The sequence below is a fragment of the Populus alba genome, chromosome 10 (genome assembly GCF_005239225.2).
Source record: "Populus alba chromosome 10, ASM523922v2, whole genome shotgun sequence".
NCBI classification, from domain to species: domain Eukaryota; kingdom Viridiplantae; phylum Streptophyta; class Magnoliopsida; order Malpighiales; family Salicaceae; genus Populus; species Populus alba.
In genome coordinates this window covers 10,055,850-10,081,399 of record NC_133293.1, presented here as the reverse complement: position 1 = coordinate 10,081,399, position 25,550 = coordinate 10,055,850, and the positions used below count along the sequence as shown (strand labels likewise).

Here is a 25,550-nt window from a genome sequence, read left to right as displayed (position 1 = left end):
TTGTCCTTGTCGCTGCAGTTGAGCTTCCTAAAGCTGCCGGCGATCAGTTCGGATCCTGCTTCAACACCTGCGAGCAGCAGTGCAAAGCTGATGGCCAAGGCCAGACCTTCTGTGAAATGAAGTGCGACACTGACTGCTTTGACAAGGAGGTTGCCGGTAAACTGCATATCAAGTTTCCTTGAGAAGCACAAATGTGTAAGCTTGGTGGATCAGTGGCACCCTTTATCCATGTAAACGAGAGAATTGCATCAGATGATGGAAGGATTCATTAACGATTTGTATTCTTTCTCGTTTGTAAAAATAAGTTTATAAATCTACCAAGTTTTTTATTCTCATCTTCGATTATCCTACACAGAGCCCGTTTACCTTGTTATCGCTATTGCTTTTTTTTTTTTTTTTTCATTTAATATATTTCAAAATATATTACGGAGCTAAATAGCACCTTTAGTAATGAAAAGATTGATAATATGGAGAAATAAGTATAAGGATTTGATTAAATTTTTTTTATGGGGATTTTAAGGGAAGAAAATACAGGGATCTCTCCGAATTCATTAACTGCTTAAGAAAAGGATCATGTAACATGATACATATACCTCTCCCTGTTGGACTTGTATTTATTTAAAAGAATTAATTAGTTTACGGGCTCAAAACAAGTCATCATGTCATATGAAATAATTCGTTAACTAGATGGAGACCCGCGCTTGGCTTTTTTATTTAATTTTTATTATGATTCTTATTCTTACAATATTTTTTAAATTGAAGATAAATATTCAAATATAATTAATTGGATTATATTACGACCTTATTTTTCACATTGTTGTTATTAGAAAATCTTATATTTGGTTTCTATATATTATTATTAAATGGCGAGGTCTTCGTTACTAGTTCTAATGGAAATAATATATTAGAAACAAGATAGTAGACGGTTTTTGTTTTCTTCATGTTTTAATTCTTTATAAAAGTTTAATATCTATATCTATGTATTTTACAGCCAATTTGAAATATTATTTAATTCAAATTAACGAATTAGTTTGGGGAATAATAAAAAAGAATTAGTCTTTAGCTTATTCTGCCTTGATTCCTCTCCATTCTCGTCGCACTAGAAAATAATTTCGAAAAGAAAAGGAATAATTGTTCTGCTAGCTTATTATTCTTCTTATTCTCCTTTCAACAAGCATCGTAATAGCGGGGGATTACACAAGAGTTCCATTGAGGGTGGTTGAATTGGTCAGGGGAGGCGGCCACCTCCCAGGACATTGCGGAGGACCTGGTGGTGGGCAGGGTGCACCTTTCTTGAATGCACAGCGACATTCCCAGTATGGGAACGGACCGCCTGGACCAACGCAGTAGGCTTCGATAATTCCATAACCTCGGTAACATGGCCTGCATATTTCCAAGCACTGTCGTTTGTCTGGACAACCACCTCCGATCGTGGATAGATAGCCACCCCGGCAATCTCCGGCCTTAACAGACGACATATTGGTTGTACCTGCATAAGCACAATACATTAACGCACAACAAATTTAATTAGGGCCAAAGGATTTCAAGGCATGACAAAAGGAAAATAAAATCAGAAATAATAAAAACTTAAATATTGTTTTTGAGGGAATTAGGAGAGATTAGACCAGCAGGATCTGGCTCAAGATTTTATTCAACAAACCTGAGACGAATACAAGGACAAGCAAAAGCAAATGGCGGACAGCGACGACCTTGACCATCTCCATCTTAAAAAAACTTGGGTTAGAACTGAATCATCTCAGTGGGATTTTATAGCAAACAAGAAATTGCATACACATGCATAACCGTAACTGGATAATCCTCAATCATCAAAATCTATAGATTTCTTTCCTTTTATCATCGATATACTTGACATATATAACTGTACAGTTTAAATAGATTTCTTTCCTTTATTCATTTATCTATTTTTGTCTCGATTGTAATCCCAACGTATTAATAAAATATCTCTATTTAGTTTTTCAACTAACCTCTTGCAAAACTCTTAATAAAAACAATGTTGATATCCCTGGGAAAAAACATAGTTTTTCACAAAAAAAAAAAAGAAAACACTTCTGAAGAAATCAGTTTGTTGATGTTATAAAATCCAATATGGGTTTTTGACTGTTTGGAAATAGAATAATCACGAGTTAATGTCAATATTTTCTTTTATAGGGTTTACGAAGTTAATGATTAGTGATAAAATTAAGACCTAACACCAGCAAAAAGTTTATTTTGGTGGGATTTAAGGATCATCCAATAATAAAATCAATGAACTTTTTAATAAAAAATTATAATAAATGTAAGAATGAATTTTAAATTCTAAAAACAAAAATATCTATTTTTATTTGTGTATGATAAGTGCTCTAAAAATAAAGTATGAACTTATAGAAAATATAAAAAATATGAACTCTTTACTTGGATGGTTCAGAAAGTATATATAGCCTTTTTAATTTTGTCATGTTGCTTAAATGAAGGGTTGCAACATTTTCCTCATATCACATTAATAAAATATATATATATATATATAATATATATATATATATATATATATATCTTATACAACATTAATAGAGGATAAATATTTTTTATATATTAATGATATAGATATATTTATATAATATTAATATTAATAAAAATATAATAGATTATTATGAGACTTTCATACCATGTAAAGATATAATAATTTTTATTTTTTAATATTTTATGTTAAAAAATATAAAGTAAACAAATAATTTCCTGTGACTTTTTATTAAACCTAAAAAATTTATCAATTCCATAGTTATTTGGATGTGGAATGATTAAAGTGATGGTTTTAACTTTTATCGGCTAAACCAATTGAGATATCCGCATCCCGCAGCTGCTTGTAATCATTAGGTGAAACCTCGAAGAACTTTCCAAATTTATTGGAGGATAAAGGCCGCCGTTGATTGAGTAGATTGATAGGTTCTTTCCCTTCATGGCTGCGTTTATGCTTAGAGGAAGAAGCGTGCTGACTCAATGCCTTGAGCTTTTCATTATCGTCTGGGTTAATCAAGTATCCAACAACCCCTGCCTGAACCTTCATCACATCACCACGCTCCAGGCTATAAGATTCTCTCTTCCATTGCGACACAAAGGTCATAGTTCCCTTTCCTGAAAAGAAAAAATAAAAAATTAGTAATAATATTACAATCAATTTATGCACGGTCCAGGCCAAATTTACTATAAAATTGATAGAAGACTCACCTCTTAGGACGAACAAAACAGCATCTGAATCACAATGGTGTGGGATAACAAAGGTGTTAGGATTTGCCTCAACGATTTCAAAGCGATAATTCTCAAGGCCGCGGAGAAGCTCAGACTTCTTAGATAACCTCTCAAGAACTCTGAAATGACCATTTTGGCTCCTAAATTGTGACTTGAATCTCTGTGAATGGAAGGAGTAGGGATTTTACCTCTGTTGCTCCTCATGTTGTCTGCTTCCTTCATTTGAGCTTCCTCTGCCTCTTCCGTGCTCTTTCTCTCTTCTTGTTCTCTGTCTTTCCTCGTATTGCCGCTCGCACTTCCTTAATTTCATATTGGGGTTGCTGGCGCGGTTCTTGTTTTTGGCAGAGTTCACGGAACTTATCGAATTCTTCCCGAGGACCCTCATCTCTTCCTCGTTGCCGTCTTTCTTGCTTTCGTTCTCTCTCCTTGATCGCTTCCTCTTCGCAGCGTTGCTTTCATTGTTGAAGCTCTCCTCTTCCACGTTCCTCTCTTTCGCAACGTCGTTGGCAGCGTTCAATCTCCCATCGAGGACTCTTTGGGTCTTTTGATGCTTCACGCTGTCCTTCCCTGCTGCCTCCCCGTCCCCCCTTTTCGTATTTATGGTCGCATCGACTTGCACATTCGATTAGTCCTGAGAACTCCACAGTCCACAGTACTACGGCAACGTTCTATACATCGGTCAAGATCAGTTTTTGGGTATGGGACCTCATAACTCAGACAGGATGACACAAAAGAAACGCAGAGCATGCAGTGGAAGGAGAAAGAATATAGGAGACTTGCAAGCTCTGATCAACATGGTTTAGTTACTTCAGTGAATGCAATTGAAAGAGGGTTTTGTGATTTTACACTGGTTGAGAGAATCGATGAACTAATTTATACAAGGTGGATGCTAAGCATGCATGTAAACACTGACTTCCAGGTTTGGCATGCAAGAAGACACGTACGAGTAATGTTAGATAGCGAGTGCAGCCAGAAGAGATGACTGTCTGCCTGTCTCTTGACAAATCAACAACGGTCAAAGGAGCTGCAGCTAGGCGCGATCGACATCCCAACAAAATCTTTGACGTGGTACGGAAATGAAGATGAAAGTTACTAGCGGGACAGTATGGGGTTTTTGGTTCATCTGCAGAAAGATATATATGCAGCCAAATATCGTAGCTCTAGCATTTCCATGCTTATCTTAGTTTTGTCGATCGTAAAGAAGACAAGCACCGTGTAGTAAATAGTAATTAATGAAACGCCAGTGATCCATTCCAAGAACTAGAAGGAGACGAGCCAGTGATTGAATGCATGTATGGAGATTAATACGTCTATCCATATGGTTTAATCAAGAACTGATCCAGATCATGTCCGCCCTGACAGTCCATCACATGTTCCTGGACTTGTCCAAAATCTTTTGTGGCCTTTTGGACTTTCAACAACCCGAATAAGTTGAGATACACAGTTATTAAACCCAAACTTGATGAGTTATTGCATAACCTGGTTAACTTCTTTTTCTAACACGTGTTGATTTATAAAAAAATAACTATTTTTAAATCTATCTTATTGATTTGACGTCTCAACTTATTTGATTTTTATAAAATAAAATATTTTTTTATTTTTTAAATTAAACATCTTTATTTCAATTAACTCACCAACTCAATTAATCTATAATTTTCATCATGGATAAAATTGAATTTAACTATTATGATTATATTTAGTATTTTAATGATAGTTGCTTTTTAAAATATTTTTTATTTAAAAATAAATTGAAATAATTTTTTATTTTTTAAAATTTATTTTTTATATTGATATATAATGAAGATTTGAAAACATAAAAACTAATTTAAATAAAAATAAATTTCTTTAAAAAAAAACTTTTAAAATATAAAAGCAAAGGCTCTATGTCAAGAAGGGAGAACACTTTTTTTTTTTGTGGTGACACTTGTACATCCACACACATCAATCATAATGAAGGCCGACTAATTAAATACCGCCTTGATATTTTCCAAATATTTAGTGTGCATAAAACAACTATAAATATTGTGGCTTGACTGTCTTCTATTAATTTATGCCGAGAAAAGAAATGGTTAATGAATTGAATTAATGTGTCTTTGTAATGCATGTTTGTTTGCTGGAAAATAATTTTTTTTTGGAAAGTGAATTTCGAATAAAATAAATTCTGAGAAAGTGAATTCCGAGAAAGTATTTTCCGATGTTTGGTAGTGTAATGAAAAATAAGTTGGAAAACACTTTTCAATATTTGGTTATGTCCTGGAAAATGAGTTGGAAAATAACTTATTAATATTTTATTTTTCTCAAGTTTATTAAAATAATGAGAAACAAATCTTACAAATTAAAAAGTTGAACGAGAATGAAATTGAAAAAAAAAATTCATAAATTATCTCAAATAAAATAAATAATAAAGATCAAATTTAAAAAATTTTAAAAAAATGAAAGATGAAGAAATTAAAATAATAATAATCAATATTTCATAAATTATTTCAAATAAAATAAGTAACAATCAAAAGAATGAGGACCAAATTTGATACATAAAAAATTTTCAATAAAAAAATGATAAGGAAAAAGCAAATAGCAATTATAAAAATAAGGATCAAAGTTAATATAAAAATAAAATTTTAAGAGATGAAATTGAAAAATAAATATTCAAAACAAAATATATATAGCAATCAAAAGTTTGAGGATCAAATTTGATATAATCAGCAAATAATAACATTTCTAATTTTTTCACAACTTCCGAAAAATGTTTTCCCCCTAAATTTTTCAGGAAAACACATTCTTGAAAACCAAGCCAAATTTTCATTTTACTGAAAAGTGTTTTCTATTAACCAACTTTTCTAATGGTAAATAAACACAAGAAAGTTTGGAAAATGATTTCTCGGAAACCACTTTCTGAAAAACAAACACTGCTAAAAGAAAAACACTTTCCTGAAAATCAAGCTAAATTTTTCTTTGACTGAAATTCACTGGAAAGTGTTTTCCATTGATCGGAAAGTATTTTTCGTTGACTAATTTTTCTAATAACAAACAAACAGAAAAAAATTTGAAAAATAGATTTTCATAAACTACTTTTCAGAAAACAAACATGGACTAAGTGAATCAATAATCCATCCAGCATTAAAAAATTATGAAAAAAGAAATACGCTTGGTGGGGGACGTACGTGGTATCATTCAATGGAGGAATGGACACTTGTTGACTTGCATGGAAATAGTCACACAAGACACAGCTGGTTTCTAAAATGCGGCGACCTCTATCAGGCAACGGCCTTTCTTTTTGCGCCGCCCACGAGTTGGTTTCTAAACTAAATAATTTTTTTTCTTTTTGGCGGTTTTGATGAAGCTGGTGCTAGAGAATATTCAGCTAGGATGAAGAAGGCAGAAGGACGTCCCTTTCTACAAGATACCCGCAGGCTGGGCGGCTATATATTTAAATAATTGACTGAAATTTCATTTAGTTGCAGGGGGGCATAGCTGGAAGGTTTTTTTACACGGTTTGCCCTTTAACATTCTAGAGAAGATCAATGTAATGCTAATTTTTCATAATGGACATGTCGGCGAATGTTGTACAGTTTCAATTGCAGCTATAGAGAGATCTTGTTTTTATTAGGATTATACTCAATTAACAACCGTATTTTCTAAATTCAATTACATTTCGTGGTTCCTTTGATAACAGGCATGCGTTTGTGCAGTTTTTCTGATTATATGGTTTTCCGGCACCCTTCCGGGACCAGAAAACTGAATTTCTAAAAGGTTTGCCCCTTGCTTATATATGCGCACAATCATGTAATTGTAAAAGTAAATTTTAAGAAATGAAGGGCAAGCAATTAGAGAGATTTATTATCAGTTTATATTTGATTTTCAATAAACTAGAGAACAATGAGAATCTTGCTGTTTTCTTGCTTTCCAAACATCAGAGACTGCCGGACAGAGTAAGCTCTTGCTGATTTAAGAAACAGAGAAACAAGAGTAATCCCTTGGTATGTGCTTAATGCCATGGACAAAAGAGAGACATGTTTTTGCCTTCACTGCTATTTGCTTAGCAAATGTTGCTTTCACCTCCCACTAGCTAAAAGTTTACATGTAGAAACTTCAAATATTAGTCAGATGCAGAGGTTAGTGGTTGAGTTGTGTATTTTACTTTATTTTCTTACATCATTAAAATTTAACAGACAGATAAGATCAAATGCAAAACAAAATGGAAGTGGAAGTAGCAGAAATCATCACTTTCCAGAAACTCAGATGCGCGACATGTGTTCTGTTTGCCTTGCAGATAAAGAAGAGACAAGAATAATTAATGCTGTCTTTTGCAGTGAATCATGAGCCTGAGAAAAAGCAAGCATGATACTTTTGATCTGTATACAATCATAAGCTTCAAACAGTCTGCTGTTAGTTCAGGAAGAGCTATCATTTCACCTTTATATTTTTATTTTTATTTTCTTTCTCCAAAATTCAGTTTTTCATTACAGAGAACTGTCGAGATACTAAATTTGTTAATTAACAATGTATCAGATGTGCAGAACAATGCAAGCCTTAGCTCAGTGTTTTAAGGCTGGAGGTTGCTGATCCATGGGGCAGGAGCCGCAGGACATGTGAACTATGGACTGGAGTATTAGCCATTGAGTGTAGGAATTAAAGGATTTATTAGAGATGATGGATAAATTAGGAAATTAGCATATAAAATCAAAATAAATGGAGAAATGGCAACCTTGAAATTCAAAAGTAGAGACCATGACCGCTATAAGTTACCAGCTCCCTGCAGTGTCTGTATGCCATGGCCGCTGTAAATTCCTTGAAGAAGCTAAGCACTCGCTGATGCTCATGTTGCTTATATGCACTCCCTCTTCACCAGATAATTGTCCCTCAAGCTCAACAAACTCGGAGACTTCTCACATTGATCTTCGTTCTGATTCAGAAGATAAGGAATTTAGATACAACAAAGATTTTGATTCACTTCATACAATCCATCAAAATCAGTTTAAATCGTATTTTTATGATCATCAAGTCCATTGCTAAGCCAGAGGAGATCCTGGAATTGGAAAATGCAAAGAAGAAAGCTGTCCTTAAAAACGAAGAAGAAAGATACTATGAAGGCCACGAAAACAAAAGGAAGAAAAATTAAAAGTAAATAGGAGAAGTTAGTCCCAATGGAATTGATTGAGGTGTCGGTTTCTGATCATGGAATCAGAAACAAGAACAGTATTTTTTTTAATAAATTTTTGTTGCATTTGAAAATAATAACATTTAATAAATACAGTGTTTCTGAAACACAATAAGATAAAATAAAAGTAAATTGGCAGTCTGTAATTATATATATAAAAAAAAACAACTCACGTGCTACGGAAAGCATAAGAAAAGAAAGATGAACAGCCCCTTTATCAGTCGGAGCATGATAGGAACGTCACTCTGCTTCCTTTCAACCGGGGACCAGCTGCAAATAACTAAAGGAGGAGCAAGCAAAGGACCTGCAGAAATTAATGGAGAAGAGACAATGAAACTGCTAGATTCAATGGCCTTCTTCCTTTTTTTCTGTATTTTTTAAAGTGCTTAATTAGTTCTCTGATTTGTGACTTTAAGTATTCGTTAATTTCTTGGCAAATGTCATTCTTAAATTCTGTAAGATTCAAATGTTTGATTTGCACTTTTCTTTTGGTCAGATGTACAAGGAATGCTTTTTCTTTAACAAAGGAATGGTCTCTCTCCTCTCCTAGAAATTCAAGGTTTTTTTTATTTTTAATTAATATGGTATTCGAGTTTATTTAGATATATTTTGATTAATTGTACAGTCATCAAGTTAATAATTATATAAATTTTTAATATCTATAAAATATATAAAACTTAAAGTGATAATTTTTAAAAAATAAATTTAAAATCTAATCAGTTAAATTATATTAACATTCATTTTCTTTTGTTTGACTAATGATAATAGTAGAAATAGAATGTCTGTTATGATGAGAAAAAAATCATGGTATAATAATGTTTCCACAACATCCACACCCGATGTAATTGGTTTCATCATCGATTTTTTTTTAGTTTCAGAATCTTGGCTTAATCAGCTGATTGTTGGTCAATTATTGCACTAAAAAAGGAGGCACAAAATCGGTTGAACGAGTAAATACAAACCTGTTGCCATAATGATAATCAGTCAATTTTTTGGTTGATTTTACACGAGCAAGTAAAGAAATGTTTAGAAGTACGGTAATTTAAAATACATTAAAATAAATTTTATAATTTTATAATATTAGTGTATTATAAATAATAATAATTTTAAATAAAAAAATATTCAAATTTTCTTAAAATACTATTTAGAATACAATTTCAAACTGTGCCTGACTTGACCACCCAGAATAGAAAGTTAAACAAAAGGAGTATATATAATGATGGCTCATAACTAACTTGACCACTCGAAATAGAAAGCGAATCACGGCGAGGTGCTCAGCACTCCCGCATTAAGACAAACTTGGCAAAGCAAAAGGTGAGGCAAATTCTGACATGGAAGGTGAAAACTAGATGCGAAACTAGGTAAGAAATTAAGGTAATATTTAATACAAGGTAGTATCCTCTGATGTAATCCATACAGGTGGTCACAAATATGAGAAAATGCCACACAAAAAATTGAAAAAGTTGTCCTCATTTTCTCTCCCCATTAGACTGCATTATATTCTCCTGTTTAAGTGGAGATCCTTGAGTTAAAACTCCAACCTCAAGGAAACGACACTGGAGAGCCGTTGATTATTTATTTTGAGGAAAAAAACTGTTCATTACAAAGCTGGGAAGACGCTCTTGGTTAAGAACACCATATTTGACGAAGATAAAGATTATTTCTTTAATTATCGTTCCTGACGAGCATTTTGACGTGGACTATGTTGCCAAAATAAGATCCGTTACTAATGAAGTCGGAAAGAAACTTCAGTGAATCTTATCTTTGTGCTGATAATGAATTATGCTGCACTTACGTTTGATTCGCCTGAAAAACAAACTCGGGTGATCTGGATTGAGTTGCTCGCCCAGGCTAGTGAGCTGGCGCCCAGTTCACCGGGACCCTTTAGCCTAAGCCCGATCCTTTTATGTTTACACACAGCAATTACCATTTCAAATTTTCAATTTGAAGGAAAGCATCATTACTTCAATGGAGTTAATAGCTTTGGACATTCTGTATATATTTAGGCAGCTCCATTTCCATTTTCCTAATTTTCTTCCTGTGTAATATATTTGGACGGCACCATGTGCTGAACCTCTTGAAGTTTCACATTGTGGATTGTGAAAAAAAGTTTGGAGTGATTGATTATGTCATGGCATCCACTCCGAAAGAGTATTTATTCTCTGTAAATCATGGCTTCCAATACACCTGCCAAAGCTGTAAAGGAAAAAAGAAAAAGCTAACAGCAGAGTACATGTGGATTATCAAGAAACCAACTTTTCCAGTAAATCATTAGCAACGACAGGAGGAGCAAGAGGCATTCTCAAATCTATCATAAGTTTCAATATATATAATTTTTTTCCTATCACTTTGGTAATGAATATCCATCGGATCTTTACTTGGTTTCTACATTGAAAACAAAAAGGTGGGTTCCCTAAATGATTGTATTGAGCATCCTTCATCTTCTTTCAGTCATCAAAATTTAAAAGTGTTTCCTAAACTAAAAAAAAAAAGATTAAAAAAAGAAAAGAATCATGAATAAATTGATCTTTAGTCACCAACTTCGCAGTTCCTGATGGGTTGAGTTCATCCTGCCCAAAAAAATAAAATAAAAACTTCCATTATTGCTTGGCCCTAGTTATCTTGAAGTATAAAAGCAACCATGAAAACAAAGTAAGAGATTGTACCGAATCATAATGAAAAACTGAGTGCTTGTACGAGACTTTGACAAAAAAAGGTAGGTTTTAGTCAATCTGGTACCTCAGTTATGTACCAAACAGCAACTGGAACGTTATGCTGATCGAAGTTACACGAGCTGATAATGTATGGAGTTAATTAGTTGACCAAATTACAAATATTTACACCTGGAAAAAATGAAAGCGCAAATAAGGTTAGGCAAGGAAACGAAAACACACATTAAGACCAAGAAAAGGAAAAAGAGAGGAGAATCAACCTTTTTCAGTCAGTGGGCAACGGAATGTCTCTATCACCCTTCAGGGAAAAATTTGTTCAAAGTGATTCCCGCCTGCAAATGGGGACCAAATGCTACATAAGCATAGGAACAACCAAAAAAATTTCTCAAGAAAACTTAAGAAGGAAAAGGGATTTTATTGTATGGCATACTTCAATAATATGCCAAGTATATATTCTGTTTTTGACCTTCATTTTCATTTAGATTCACAAAAGTCCATGTTCTCGATAACCAAAAGCAACAAGGTTTCTTGTGAGATGTACCAAGGGTATCTGTTGGGCACAAGATCTGCAGACTAAAGATGCTTTTCTGAGGACCACCATAATAGTGATTCCTCACATCAAATCCATTTTCGTATCCCTTCCCGTCCATTACAATGGAAAGATGGTGAAAAGGGAAAAACATTATGCGATAATAAAAAAGTAGAAGGAAGTTTCACCTGAGTGATTGAGGATGCCAAACCATACTTCATATGTGGAGAAAATTGTAATACTTGAAAACATATTTACAGCCTGGTTGTAGCCCAAGAGAAACACTCGATCAGGGAAAAGAAAATAAATTGCAACAGCATATGTTCATAAGCACAACTGCACAAGCAAGATGGAAAGAATTAAATGAGGGATTACGTGAAGCATCTTGGAGCCTAACTACTTGGTTCACAGAAAAGTGAGTTTGTGCGATCACATTTGGGTGTTTGTCTATGCGCATGCACACTAGTGAGAGATAGAAGGGGAGAAAGACATACCAATCTCATCAACCTTCAAAAAAAGTTCAGTTCGGTGTACCCATGCGAGTAAGGGAAAAGCTCCTCCACCTCAATTCTGGAACTAGAATAACTGGTGCTTTTCCTCAATTGGTCGTGGCTCGATTCAACCTCTGCCCAAAATATACCATAGACAGGCCTATGATCCGAGAACCGAGATTCCCCGCGTACATAAGATAATTGATGGAGGCCTTCTCCATACCATAAAATTCTATCGCACCTTCAGCGTAAAATTATTTAATCAGCAACTTTGACCAGGTGTGGCACATAATCTTCAATTTTTTTTATAGCTTCTATAATCACTCGTTATTCTTTTTTTGCAGTTAAAACAATGTTTATTTTTTCAGTTCCATATTTTCTTGTACAGTCAGGCAGGAGGGATGTTCTTACCAAGCTGGGGTTCGACGTTTATCCTTTGGATGCATATCATCTCCTGCATATCTGTCAGAATTAGTTGAATACTTGTACGTTGGAGGAAAATAAATTTTCCCCTCATTCCACCCCACAAAAACACGACCTCGCCTCTGCTCTATCCTTAACTGCAACATAAACATCAGCAAATCAGACGGAAGCTGACACAAGTCATAAAATTGAATGATATTTTTGAAACAGAGAAAGGAAACTAACAGAAGAGATTATGGAGAATATAGGTAAAACATGCCTGGTCATTTTCTAACAATGCCCTCCAATTTTGCATCTCAACTAGTGCCTTGGCAGCTCGGTAAGACAGGGCAATACGATAATTCAAATCCCCAAGCCAAATAACTCGACTTCAACAAAGATATAGCAACATTAAAACTTTGAAAACAAATGTGGAATAATGAAGAAAAGGGCAGTGTGAACCCTATAAATCATTCATTTATACATGCATGTGAATTTTGTTAAAAATGTTGAAAAATCTCACATGATAGGTTTTTTGTTGGGACATAACTCCTCGGGATTGTCAAAAGCACAACTGCTTCATTTTAAATGTTTGGTGAATTATACTAATGCATATGATATCCAAGCAAAGTGAAAAGCGTTGTAAAGGTTACTTGATAGCTGATGAGGGTGGTCTTACTCATGTTCAAGGATTGTTTCTGGGGACTTCTCATCTCCCGCGTTATTAACCCGTGGAAACCTTGTCTTCTTAAGAATCTCCATGACATCTACATTCCTTCTTAACTCATCACCTTCCTTCTGTCCAGAGGTTAAATGGCTACAAATGAAGCAAAAGCTTGTTTGGTGCAAGGACATGCTGACAGAAATAGATCCCTGCGACATCAAACAAAATATTACTTCTGTTTTCATAATAGTTAGTAATTCTGACTAATTTGGAAAATCCAAGTAATAAAGTAAATAGTGACACTCCATGATTCACTTGACCAATACCTTGTTTCCTAGGTAACCCATCAATCCTCTGCCAACACAAGATACTTTCATGTTTTTGACGTGATCCCTTAATTCACTCTTCACCCATATTGTCAGGAATATGCCAACCATTTGCTTACTTGCCACTAAGCAGTACCTTGAATGCCCTGGCCTCCCGTGTCCCTCTTCGGTAGATGCAGAATAGGAACCTGGTGAATATAATACAGTACTTGGTGATTCCCCGGGCCCGTTATCATCATCCAAAGAGCTCCATCTGGAGTAATCACTGGGCCTGGAGTAATCACTGGGCCTTGAGTAGTCACTAGACCTGTTACCCCATCTATTGCTAGGATCATAGTCACTTGGCCTGTGACCGAATATTACCTGATCACATACACTGAATCGCCGATCAAGTCGTGGCTGTGGAATTGAAGGATCGCTGTCCATTCTCCAGCTATGGGTTGTCTGGAATGACCGGCGATGAAAGAAAGAAGCATTCTTTTGTCTAGATGATCCCTCGAAATCTGCATCTATTTCTACGATTGGCTCAGGGATTGGAGATGGTGTATAGCATCCACCACTTCCACTAGTTCCGGGAAGATTGTTTAGAGTCTTTCTGATGAGAGCCAGCCATTTTTTGGCAGGGCCATTGTCTTCTGCACCCAGAACATTACCAGCATTCAAAGGAACTATCTCTTGAAACCTGATACACAGATAAGTAGAAATACTTCCATCACTAATGGGCAATCACAGAATTTAGTTATAGGAATCGTAGATAATGACCACCAAATTATACCCAAGAACATAAATATCTGCCGGAGGTGAAGCATGAAGCCAGTCATCAAGACTTAAATTACTCGGAGGGGATCTTCCAGCCACGTTCCATGAAGCTACAAAAATACTGCCCAAAATAGAAACAGAAAAGCAGTTGATACTTAAACAGGAAAAAATGCATATATTTAAGGAAGAAAACTGTTGGAAAAAAGAAAATCTAAGACACGATACCTGTGGTTTTGAACGTCTATGATACGAGGATGGTCGAGATTCATTCTACCTCGACGGAACTGCTCTGGATTCTTGCTAAATCTCTCTGCTTCAGAGTGAGGAAAAATAATTAACAAGGACGGCATTAATCAGAATTTAAACCCAATTGAGACATATTCACCCTAAGAAATCTTTAAATTCTGATGGTACCGCACCTGTTTTGCTCTTTTTAATTGTACATGGCTCCCTCTCTGAGAAGCTAGTCCTGTACTCAACTTCACCCCCTGATGAAAGAAAATCACTTGTAAAGTCGATCCTAATTTTTAAAGAAAGAGTAAACTGGAGATGAATGTGGAGAAGTTGAATTGATAGCAAAAACAAAACGAGATAATAACGTAAAATTGTGATCAGCAGATGCAGTATCGCTTTGGTTGCAGAGAAAATGCAGGATCAAATGTAAATAGAAATAATGAAAATTTTTATTTCTTTCACTCCTTGGAACTCAAAAACAAAAGCCTCCATCTAACTCGGGGTGGTTCTACTATTTAGCAGAGGTGCTTAAAGTTGGCGGTATTTGAGATTCACAATGCCATTAGGCATCTAATTCACAAGGATATTCCTCTTTCTTTTCTCTGTTTTCTCAGAAACCAACCAGAGGACGAGAAACTGTACTATAAATAAAGTGGATTCTTTGATTCCATTGAATCAAAAACCCCAACTTTGATTAAAGGTAGTCATCACGCAGAAGCCCAAGAAAAGAAAATGCCAACCTCCGTAAATATTATCAGCTTGAAAGTCCTCATTTTTGCTCTTGATGTTGAACCACTTTCTGACCATTTTCTTGGACCAGGAGAGCTTTACCCAACAAAACAAAAAATCAATTAACTAATGAAATCCAAAAAACATCATAATTGCTCAATAATAAATAAGGGAAAAAACAGAAATACTTGTCAATGATGTACAGGAAAATGAAGTGAAAAACCTTGCTTTTCTTGGAATTCCCATCAGTCATTTTTCACTGTTAATTCATATAGCTCTTATTTTACTTTCTGCCCCTCCCCGGTTCCCAAGCTTTGATTAATGCCACCAGAAAAAGGTCACTAACTCAAAAGATATAGAACTCCACAACTGGAATTCTCCTTCCACAATTTATGAACTTTCAGTATATCAAGCTCTGAAGCAAGTCAGGAAGGTCTTTACTCTCTACAAACTCTAAAAACCTCAGAAAGCAACCCCAAACCCAGCCAAATACACTCAACCACGAATGGATTTCTTGGTCTCGACTAGAAATGAATCAAAAGGGACCAAACAGCAAATGGGTGTTCTTGGTTTCCTCTTGTAGTTAGACTTTGTCAATGCGCTAATGAAACGCTTATGAACAAGAAACAAGAAGAAACCCGCAAAGTATGAGAATGCAATTAGTCAAGAGAGACAAACGCTTTAATGCATGGAAGTGAGATGAGAGATTCTTGAAGTAGAACAAGACAATGTAGGAGACATAGATAGAGAAATAAAGGAAAGCAAAGTTTTTTAGACAGAGAGATATAGAGAGAAACAAAGCTTATAAGCTTCTCTCTCCATGTCTCCCTTTGAAACAAAGAGGCCTCGTTCTCAGCAAACAGCAAAGTATCGATTTTGAACAGAATAAAGTGCAGCGTTAGAGAGAGAAGAGACAAGAGACTTGGTCTTCAGGACTGCCTTTTTCTTTTTCCTTTTATTTTTTATTTTTTATTTTTTATTGGAACTTCAAATTTCAAGGCAGGGCCATGATGGGACAAACGGGCAGTCGTTTAGTGTAGGATCACTTGCAAAAAAACGGCAAACAAAACCTGCCCCCGGTCAGCGAATGTGTAGAGGGTGAGAGACGGCCAATAGTGGGGGGACGTGTATTTTAATAATTATTGTTTTTTAAATTATTTTCTTTTTAAAAATTATTAAAAATATATTTTTTATATTATAATGTTAAAATAATCTAAAAATATTAAAAAATAATTTAAAGTAAAAAATAAAAATAAAAACTTTAGTTTTTTAAAATACAAAACAAACATTTTAATATCCATGAATGTTAATAGGTACGAGATGGATTTTTTAATATTTATAATATATTTATTATTTATTAAATAAAAAATTAAGGCTATTTATACAGTATTTATCATATTTCAAGAATGTGTTCTTTATTTAACTGTTATTTAATAAAAAATAAAATAATTAATATATATATATATATATCAATATTAAAATTTGTATATACTATACTGTAATAAAAAAAAACAATTCTAAATGTTATATAAATATATTTTAAATTAAATTTGTGCAGAGTTGAATCTAATATATATTTATATTATATAAATATATTTACCCACCCAATTTTAAAATATTCGTCCATTCAGTTTTGAATTAAATTGACATTTCTAATTGCAAATATTGCCCTTCTCTCTGCTCTTCGCATTTTCGTATTCAAAGAGAAAGCAGTTAAAAGAAGGAAAAAGATAAAGGAATATGACTATGTGTAGCAGCAGTACTACCTATATATGTTTTGTTTATATCTCTCTCTCTCTCTCTCTCTTTATATTTTTCCTTTCTTTCTTTTTCGTTAGTGTTATGTTTGGAGTATCGACAAAGAGAAGCCTCTACTATATTGGCTTTCCCTAATATATATATATATATATATATATATATATATATATATATATATATATATAAAAACAAAAATATGTTTGATCAATTTGGGTAAATTCAGATTAATATGTAAAAGATTCACTATTCAAATAATAAGATAAGATAACCTTGTATAAAACAAATAAAAGTATATATTTTAATCTAATTTTCAATCAACTAAATATTAAAAATACAATTAAAAAAAAACATGAGTTAACTCAAATTAACTTTTTAAATATGGACCATGAAATTGGAGTAACTCAATAGAAAGAAAATTAATATATATATATATATATATATGTATAAAAACTCAAATCCCAATCAATTCAATATTGAGGGGTGAAATTGAAAAATAATTAAAAAAAAAAATAATTGAACCATTCTAGGTTAACTTGCTAAACCCCTGACTAATTCTCAATAAACCCAAATATTGAAAGATAATTTTTTTTAAAAAAATCAATTATAGAAAATTAAAAAAAAAACTGAGTCAATCAGGTAAACATACAAACCTGTGATCTAGTTTACAAGATTAAAATAACCTCAAAGAAAACAAAATTGAAATAAATCACAGGGTTCAATCCCCAATAAATTTACTTTTAAAATATAAAATTAAAAAAATATTTGTTTTTAAGAAAAAAGATACAACTATTGATCTACTAAATGATAGTTTACAAGGAGATGAACAATCATCCTCTTCTTCAATTAATTTTTGTTAACTAAGTATTTGACTCACACTTTGTTGCGAGTTAAATAATTTTTCTCAATAAAAAAATAAATATACAGTTTTTCCAGCATGTTTTTGGATATAAAAGAAATTATCAATCATAAATCAAAATGTTTATACATGCATCTAATTAGTTAAATTAATATTTGATAAAGAGATGATTGGGATTAAGATATTCGACCTTACAACAAGGATTATGTACTAATAACTTTGTGTTTTAGAATAAATATTCTATTTAAGTAAACTTGTATCCATGACAATAAAAGGTAAAAGAAATCATTAACAAAATTAAATTAAATAAAACTATGAAACTCAACTATAAAATCATCCAATGTTGAATTGAAAAACTAGAAAAAAAATTTAAAAGCAATTTAATGTTAAAGGATGAAATAAAAAAAAAACATTGATTTATCAAAACCAAGACAGCGTAGGCGAACCTTCTGAATGTGAGTTAATTTTTAAAATTCGCAACTTATAAGATCTTAGACATTGAATCAATTAAGAAGTTTAATTTTAAATCAATTTAATACTGAATGATAAAATAAAAAAAATTAAAGAAATTATCAAAGTGAAAAGATATAGTAATTAAAAGAATAAAAATCAAATTTGATAGGAAAAAAAAACCGAGAAAGAAATTGTAAAAAAAATTAATTTTAAAAATAATTTTAAACAAAACGAATAGCAATGAAAAAAATATTAATTAAATTTAAAAAATAAAAAAATTGAAGGGGATTGAAATTGAAAAAATCTACAATTTTATAAATTATTCTAAATAAAATAAATAATAATTAAAAGCACAGAGATTAGATTTAAAAAGATAATAAATTAAAAAAAGCTATTTTAAAAGAACTGATGTGAAATTCAAGGAAAAAAAAATTATCGATGCCAAAACAAATGGCTTTTGGCCACACCGCTGCCTCGCCATGAAGACAATGCTAAAGACAATTCAAACTCCTCCGTAGAAGTAGAAGGTGACATTAAATTGACCAATTTGAATCTCCTTTTGGCTCAATCTCGGGGCTGTCTTTGAAAACAAGGGCATCCTCTCATTTTTTGCAAATGTTTCCATAATCAAATATAATTCTCAATCAATCAATCAATTTCGAATATGTTTATTTGATCTTTTCAATACGTTCTTCTTTTATTATTATTATTATTATTATTATTATAAATATGCAATCTTCTCCTTTTGGAGAGGACAGGTTTCATAGTAATATCCCACTTACAAAACAAACTTTTCGTGCTTAAAGAAAACGTCAAAGAGCTATATTACCATCATTTTTTTATTATTATCTATTAATTTATATACATCTCAATTAATTTTATATATTTTAAAATTAATAATTATATATATCTCAATAACTTCAAATTTTTTTTAAACTTGTAATTATTAAAAAACAAACTTGTTGCATGCTATCTATCATTCATAAATCAAGAAAGTCTTTTGGTAGAACTGTTGTAGGTGCATGTTTTAAAACACCCCGTACTTTTTTTTTTATCCTAAACAAACTTATTTCTATTTTTTAAATTTATTTGATGTCTTTCTTTCTTAGATGTTTGCACTGTTGAGTTTGAAAAAAGGGGTCTGACATATTGTCACTTGCTTATTTGGTTAGGCGCGGAATTTAAATGCTATACCCCAGCTGATATTGACTCAATTATCTCAGCTGAAATCCCAGATAAAATTAGAGACCTAATTTTTTTCTACATTTATGATTCACGGTCCATATTCATTCTAGAACACCAGCTGTTGATCGCATTCAGGTCCACCTCTCACTTTCATCAAAGCATTGTCTTTTCTGGTCATCAACGTTTGCCGTCAGTCCAAGATGAAATACATTTTTATTTTCTTCTTTGCCCATTTATCTCTACATGCAAGGACAGTTAAGTTTTCTACCGTGAAATCTAGGTAGCACAGCTTACCGAGTGAAATCTAGGAGGCACATGGGACAAGAAATGACGTGGAGATTTCACTTAACGCGTATTCCTCGTTAACAAAACACAGAAAATGCGGGTGAATCACCTTAAACATTCACAGAACATTATTTATAATGTTTTTTTTTTTTAAATTTTCACCATTATACAAGTAAATATATTTTTTCTTTTAACTTTGTCTTTTAATATTATATTATTTTAAAAATTATATTTCATAATTTTTTTTGGTTTATAGCCTATAAAATTATCATGGTATCATAAATCAGTTCATATTTAATAAGTTAAATTGAGTAACTTTTATATATATTTTTTAATTAATTTTTTTTTAGTTTTACCTTTCTGAATTAAAAACCAAGCTTTATTATCAATTAATGACAGGCTACAAGCGTGGGTGTTAGGTCAAGTGTTAATACAGTAAATAAAGGTCAAAAGGTAAGGCAGTAGAGAAGGCGAGTAGCAGTTCTGTACACTGGACTAGTCAGGACCGCTGACTGGATCTTCTTTTTGATATTTGCATTAAATAAAAACAAAAATTAACATGTAGGCGGCAAGGGGTATTTTAAAATTCTAACACTTTGATGAAAATTTTGGACAAATAACATTTATTAAAAAAATATTAGAAAAATATCAAGTTCGAAAATAATAACTATTACAAATAGTGGATAAACACAAACAGTTATCCCAAAAACCTTGGCCCTCTCAATTCAATTAATTAATATACTTAAAAAATCAATCAAAATTGATTTAGCAATCTTGATAATTTTACTCTTAATTAACAAGGAGCATCATTGTTTTCACTAATCCCTCTTATTCTGTTGATTAATGAATGATGGAAAACTAAATATATAATTTTCTTTGTTTTAATTTTAACGGCTGGATTATTTTTTTTTAAAGTTCACTATTCTTTTTTTCTCTTTGAAAAAAAATTATACTCTCTTGAATAGGATCGAGTAAGAAAACCGATTAAATTAAGAAAATAGAAAAAAATAACCCAAAAAACCAAACCATAAAAAAAATACCGATTAAAGCAATTAAAATTTTGAAAAGAACTGATCGGTTCGGTTCGGTTCGGTTTCAATTGTATAAGCCTGAAATCGAAAAAATCAAACCGAACCGAACCCAAATTGAAAAAAACCCAAGCTAAACCAAGCCAAAACCGAGCCAAACAGAAAAAACAGAGCCAAACTGAAAAAATCGAGCCAAAATGGAGCCATATCGAAAAAACAAAGCCAAACCAGTTTGAACCTTTTTTTTCCTAAAAAATCGAATCGAATCGAAACCGGTTGGTTTGAACCAGTTTTGGTTCAGTTTCAGTTTTTTTTATAAATTTTTTTATAAATTTAGTTATTTTTTTTTAAAAAAACCAAACTGAATAAAAAATTATCACTCTTACTTTTGAGTGATATCGAGTTTATTAATTCAAGTAGCTAGCTAACATCATTTAATTGACAGCAAGTTAAACATTAAAAACTCATTTTTTTTAAAGTGTAATTGTTGGATTCTCCAATCTCGTAATTGTTTTCGGTTCAAATGTAGTAATCAAAACATTAGAGTTTTTAAAAATGATGGGTGAAATTCCCTAGCCTTAAACTTGATGAAAACGAGACTGGATATATTGGCTAATCAAAATACTTTAATATAATGCATGACCCCCTCACCTTATTGTTGAAGAAAAGAAAGAGATGATAAATTAAGAGAAGTGTAGGTTTTCAATAGAAAAGAAATGGGGTATTTTTAGAACAATATTTTTTTATGTAGAATTATTATAGCAAATCAATACTCTTAAAAAAACTCCAAATTAAAGAATTAATTTAAATATTAGAATTAAATTCAATTCCAATTATTCTGAATAACCTGCTAAGCTGTAATAATTAATTACAAGCTATAGTAGCAATCTTGTAATAGGATCAAATTAGTGAATTATAGCTCATTTAATATTAGAATATTATTCTTCTCTGAAAAAAGTATTGATTTGGAGTCTCGTATTTATAACCATAAACATCAATACTAACCGGTGGGGATATACGGACAAGAACCTTTAGCTTAACAGATTTCTTGTCAAAACAAATGACATTCTCAGCTCTCACAGTGTTGATACCAAGAGCAACATCATGCCTACATTAAATTTTCCAAAAACAGAAAATCGACTGCTTCGCTTTTCAGCCCTTGTTAATGAAATGGACAAAAGGAGGAAAAAAGAAGAAGCAGTCAATGATCCTTGCCATCCTTTCATCAACGTTGGCAAGAGAACATAAAACTTGTAAGATTCCTTGCTGTTATTTTTACTTGCTTGTTTTTCCCTCACAAGTATTATATACACCTCATTTTACAAGCGCTGCGAAGCAGACTTGGCCTCAGAAGCTCTTGAAAGAAGGTAAATCTTCTTCACATTTGGTTGCACCTTTAACATCTTCTCCATGAAAATTGCATTGATCATTGCAAGAAAATATGTAATAATCCATGCTGTAATCAAAGGGAAAGAAAGGAACAAAGGAATAGGATATGAATTATTACACTCTTCGCTAAAAACCCAGTTGCACCCGTGACCAAAATAGTCTTGTCTCCTCAAGAAACTGAACCATACACTTCCAAAACTCCATTGCAAGAGAGGAAATTAAAGATAGAGATCAAAGTCTGTATTTTTGTGGGTGTATGTGTGTGTTGAAACGAATCTAAACACAAATGATTTTGCCAATTTCTAGCACTAATATTTCATATTGATAGCACAAGGTAGCGAAAGAGAGAGGGAGGGAATTTATGAGGTAGAGTGAAGGAAAGTAGATACAGACAGCGTTCACACATCGACCCACACTTTCACCTTCAGGTATTGTGACCAAAAGGTATTCGCATCATGCTAGTGAGATAACTTACTAGAGTTATGTATTCTCTTTGTTACCACCACGTGAAGTATTTTAGTTAGCTTTTGATTGTGTTCTTGCAGCGGAAGAGACGAAGAAATAAATACAGAAACATGTTTGATGAAATCAAAATGAGATTTTATCTTTATTTAAAGAATAATTTTTAACTAATTTTTTATTTTTTTAAAGAAGATATAAATAAAAAAAAATAGACAAAACTATATGATGGATCCAAATAAAATGAACCCAAAAACTCCTAAAAAATAAATCAAAAAAATTCCTCCAAAATAAATCTAAATAAAACATCCCTTGGGCTCAGGCTTGGTATCCCGAGCCCAAAGTACAGTAGAAGACCTAGGAAGAGCGAGCTTGGGTGTTGTAGCTCGAGCTTAACACCCAAGGAGCTTGGGCTCAAGCTACCATCTGAGCCCAACTCCTTACAGGGCATGGGCTCGGGTAAGAAATTCAAGCCCATGCAAGGCACCCCATGGGCATGGGCTTCCATGCTTGAGCCCACCTGGCTCGAGCTCAGGAGCGCTCTAGAGCCCAACATGCTTGGGTCCAAGAAGCATGTGTAGACCCATTTCTTACCTCTAAAAACCCAAGCCCAGTGTATTTTGGTTCAGGCTGCGCGCTCGAACCTTTTTTCACCACTCGTGGGCTTGGGTTGTTACACCTGAGTCCAGCATGTTTGGGTCCAAACATGTGCTCGAACCTACTTTCACCTATTGTTGACAACTCAAGCCTGGCGTGTTTGGGTCCAAGCAGCGCGCCTGAACCCATTTTCACATATAATGGGTTTTGACACCTTGTTTTGAGCGTAACACTTGCCAAAGAATTTTTCTTGAACCCCATGCGGGTCCCTTAATATTTTATATTGATTCATTATATATTTTTAGAGCATTTCTTTCTAGAATATTATTGCATTTTATCTCTCTCTCTCTATATATATATATATAAAGTTACCGACTTTATAATCGGAGAATCCTCATGTCCAATAAAAAAGATTTTTTACAAGTACTAACTACCGATCACTTGACTTATTAGATATCACCTGCTATCATTTATCAATCCTTTAGGTTTTTCATATCAAGTCACTAAATACCTTAACTATGAAAAATGGATCAAATTACTTGAATTAAAAAAAGTTGAGAATAATTAGGAGGCTTAACCTAATAGGTTAGCCAACCCTTTCTATATATATGAGTAGGGCAATATACAATAGTAAAGGTGGAGATTACCACATAAGAATATGACTACAATATTTCCTATATAATTACATTCTATAATACGCCCCCTCAAGCTGAGGGTGGAAGATCAACCCGAAGCTTGAATCTAAAAGCAGTAAATGAAGCAGTAGGAAGTGGCTTAGTGAAGACATCGGCAAGTTGATCCTGAGAGGAAATAAAACGAATCTGAATCTCCTTCTTCGCAACTCTATCTCGGACAAAATGATAATCAATCTCAATATGTTTTGTGCGAGCATGAAATATAGGGTTTGCGGACAAATACGTGGCACCAAGGTTGTCACACCAGATAATAGGGGCAGAAAGAGTCGGAATATGAAGATCCGTTAACAAGTACTGAAGCCAGATAACTTCAGCTGTGCCATCGGCTAAGGCTTTGTACTCAGCTTCTGTCGAAGAACGAGCAACAGTGCGTTGCTTACTCGATTTCCATGAAATTGGCGTCTGACCAAATAACACAAGATAACCACCTGTAGACTTTCTATCCTCAATACTACCTGCCCAATCTGCATCTGTAAAACCGTGTAAAGCAAAGAAAGAGCTGCGAGTAATATGTAAACCATGTGATGCCGTACCACGGAGATAACGCAAGATGCGTTTCACGGCAGCCCAATGGGATTCTGTAGGAGCATGCATAAATTGACAGACCCGGTTAACAGCAAAGCAAATATCCGGGCGTGTGAAAGTGAGATATTGGAGAGCACCAACAAGTTGCCGAAAACGAGTAGCATCAGAAAACAATGGATCCGGCATAATGGTGGCTTTGGATGCCGAAATAGGAGTATCAACTGGTTTACAGGATAACATACCAGCTCGTGTGAGGATATCAAGTGTATATTTATGTTGACAAAGCATAAGTCCCAGACCAGTACACTGCACTTCAATACCCAAGAAATAATGAACATCACCCAAATCCCGAAGTTTAAATTCTGAGCTCAGTAGCTGAATGAGTCATTGTAGCAGAGTTCCATTATTACCCGTAAGCAGAATATCATCAACATAAACCAAAAGATAACAAATATCACTACCAACCGAGAAGATAAACAATGAGGTATCCACTTTAGAAGCACGGAAACCAATGGATAATAGAAAATCATTCAGACGAGTGTACCAAGCCCGCGGAGCCTGTTTTAACCCATATAGAGATTTATGCAATCGACATACATGACCTGGGAGTGCAGAATCAACAAAACCTGGAGGTTGTTTCATGTAAACCTCTTCATCAAGGACTCCATTTAGAAATGCATTATGAATGTCAAGCTGATGAATTTTCCAACCACTCGAAACTGCAATAGAGAACACTAAGCGGACTGTTGCCTGTTTGATAACAGGACTAAAAGTTTCTGAGTAATCAATACCTTCTTGCTGAGTGAAGCCCCTAGCAACCAGGCGCGCCTTATACCTCTCAATGCTACCATCAGATTTGCGTTTAATTTTGTAGACCCAACGGCTACCAACAACATTCATGGACGAATGAAATGGCACTAAAGTCCATGTTCTGTTTACGCGTAAGGCCTGAATTTCCTCTTGCATAGCATTATGCCACGCCTCATATCTGTTAGCATCAGGAAAAATAAGTGGCTCATGCGAGGGAGGAGAAGTTACCCGACTGAAGGAAGCAGCAGAGGTGGCTACCGTGGTGGTGATCAGCGCTGTCTTGGGCTGTCTCGGACGAAGAAC

General features: G+C 33.5%; 2 protein-coding genes across 5 annotated transcripts; both read right to left on the bottom strand.

The window, feature by feature from the left end:
• Window positions 1-2,805: 2,805 nt before the first annotated feature.
• On the bottom strand, window positions 2,806-11,723 carry LOC140956022 (uncharacterized). The gene is made up of 4 exons (XM_073411912.1): window positions 11,615-11,723; window positions 4,157-4,366; window positions 3,596-3,855; window positions 2,806-3,403 (listed from the first exon to the last, which is right to left on the bottom strand). Exons 1-4 carry the CDS (start codon window positions 11,721-11,723, stop codon window positions 2,810-2,812), a joined length of 1,173 nt encoding a protein of 390 aa, XP_073268013.1. The 3' UTR covers window positions 2,806-2,809.
• Window positions 10,642-16,103, bottom strand: LOC118061598 (type IV inositol polyphosphate 5-phosphatase 7). Of its 4 annotated transcripts, none has more exons than XM_035075093.2 (14): window positions 15,431-16,103; window positions 15,219-15,303; window positions 14,664-14,732; window positions 14,470-14,557; window positions 14,261-14,365; window positions 13,486-14,167; window positions 13,175-13,368; window positions 12,776-12,884; window positions 12,505-12,653; window positions 12,097-12,334; window positions 11,791-11,938; window positions 11,334-11,405; window positions 11,068-11,244; window positions 10,642-10,971 (listed from the first exon to the last, which is right to left on the bottom strand). In XM_035075093.2, exons 1-10 carry the CDS (start codon window positions 15,458-15,460, stop codon window positions 12,112-12,114), a joined length of 1,734 nt encoding a protein of 577 aa, XP_034930984.1. In that variant the 5' UTR covers window positions 15,461-16,103; the 3' UTR covers window positions 10,642-10,971; window positions 11,068-11,244; window positions 11,334-11,405; window positions 11,791-11,938; window positions 12,097-12,111. The 4 variants fall into 4 exon arrangements, with proteins under 4 accessions (XP_034930984.1, XP_034930982.1, XP_034930983.1 ...); XM_035075091.2 differs by having other exon boundaries at window positions 11,791-11,863; window positions 15,431-16,102; XM_035075092.2 differs by having other exon boundaries at window positions 11,141-11,244; window positions 11,791-11,863; window positions 15,431-16,102.
• Window positions 16,104-25,550: the final 9,447 nt, after the last annotated feature.

Bases quoted from the DNA above. Each gene is read 5' to 3' on its own strand.
- LOC140956022 (XM_073411912.1), bottom strand. From the start codon at position 11,723: ATGGACGGGAAGGGATACGAAAATGGATTTGATGTGAGGAATCACTAT. The intron at 4,367-11,614 runs GTACATCTCACA...ATCTTTCTGCAG, and splicing joins GTGCCCAACAGATACCCTTG to ATGAACCAAAAACCCCATAC. The intron at 3,404-3,595 runs GTGAACTCTGCC...TTCCATTCACAG, and splicing joins GGAAGAATTCGATAAGTTCC to AGATTCAAGTCACAATTTAG.
- LOC118061598 (XM_035075093.2), bottom strand. From the start codon at position 15,460: ATGACTGATGGGAATTCCAAGAAAAGCAAG. The intron at 15,304-15,430 runs GTTTTTCACTTC...TGTTGGGTAAAG, and splicing joins GGAATTCCAAGAAAAGCAAG to CTCTCCTGGTCCAAGAAAAT. The intron at 14,366-14,469 runs GTATCGTGTCTT...TATTTTGGGCAG, and splicing joins ATAGACGTTCAAAACCACAG to TATTTTTGTAGCTTCATGGA.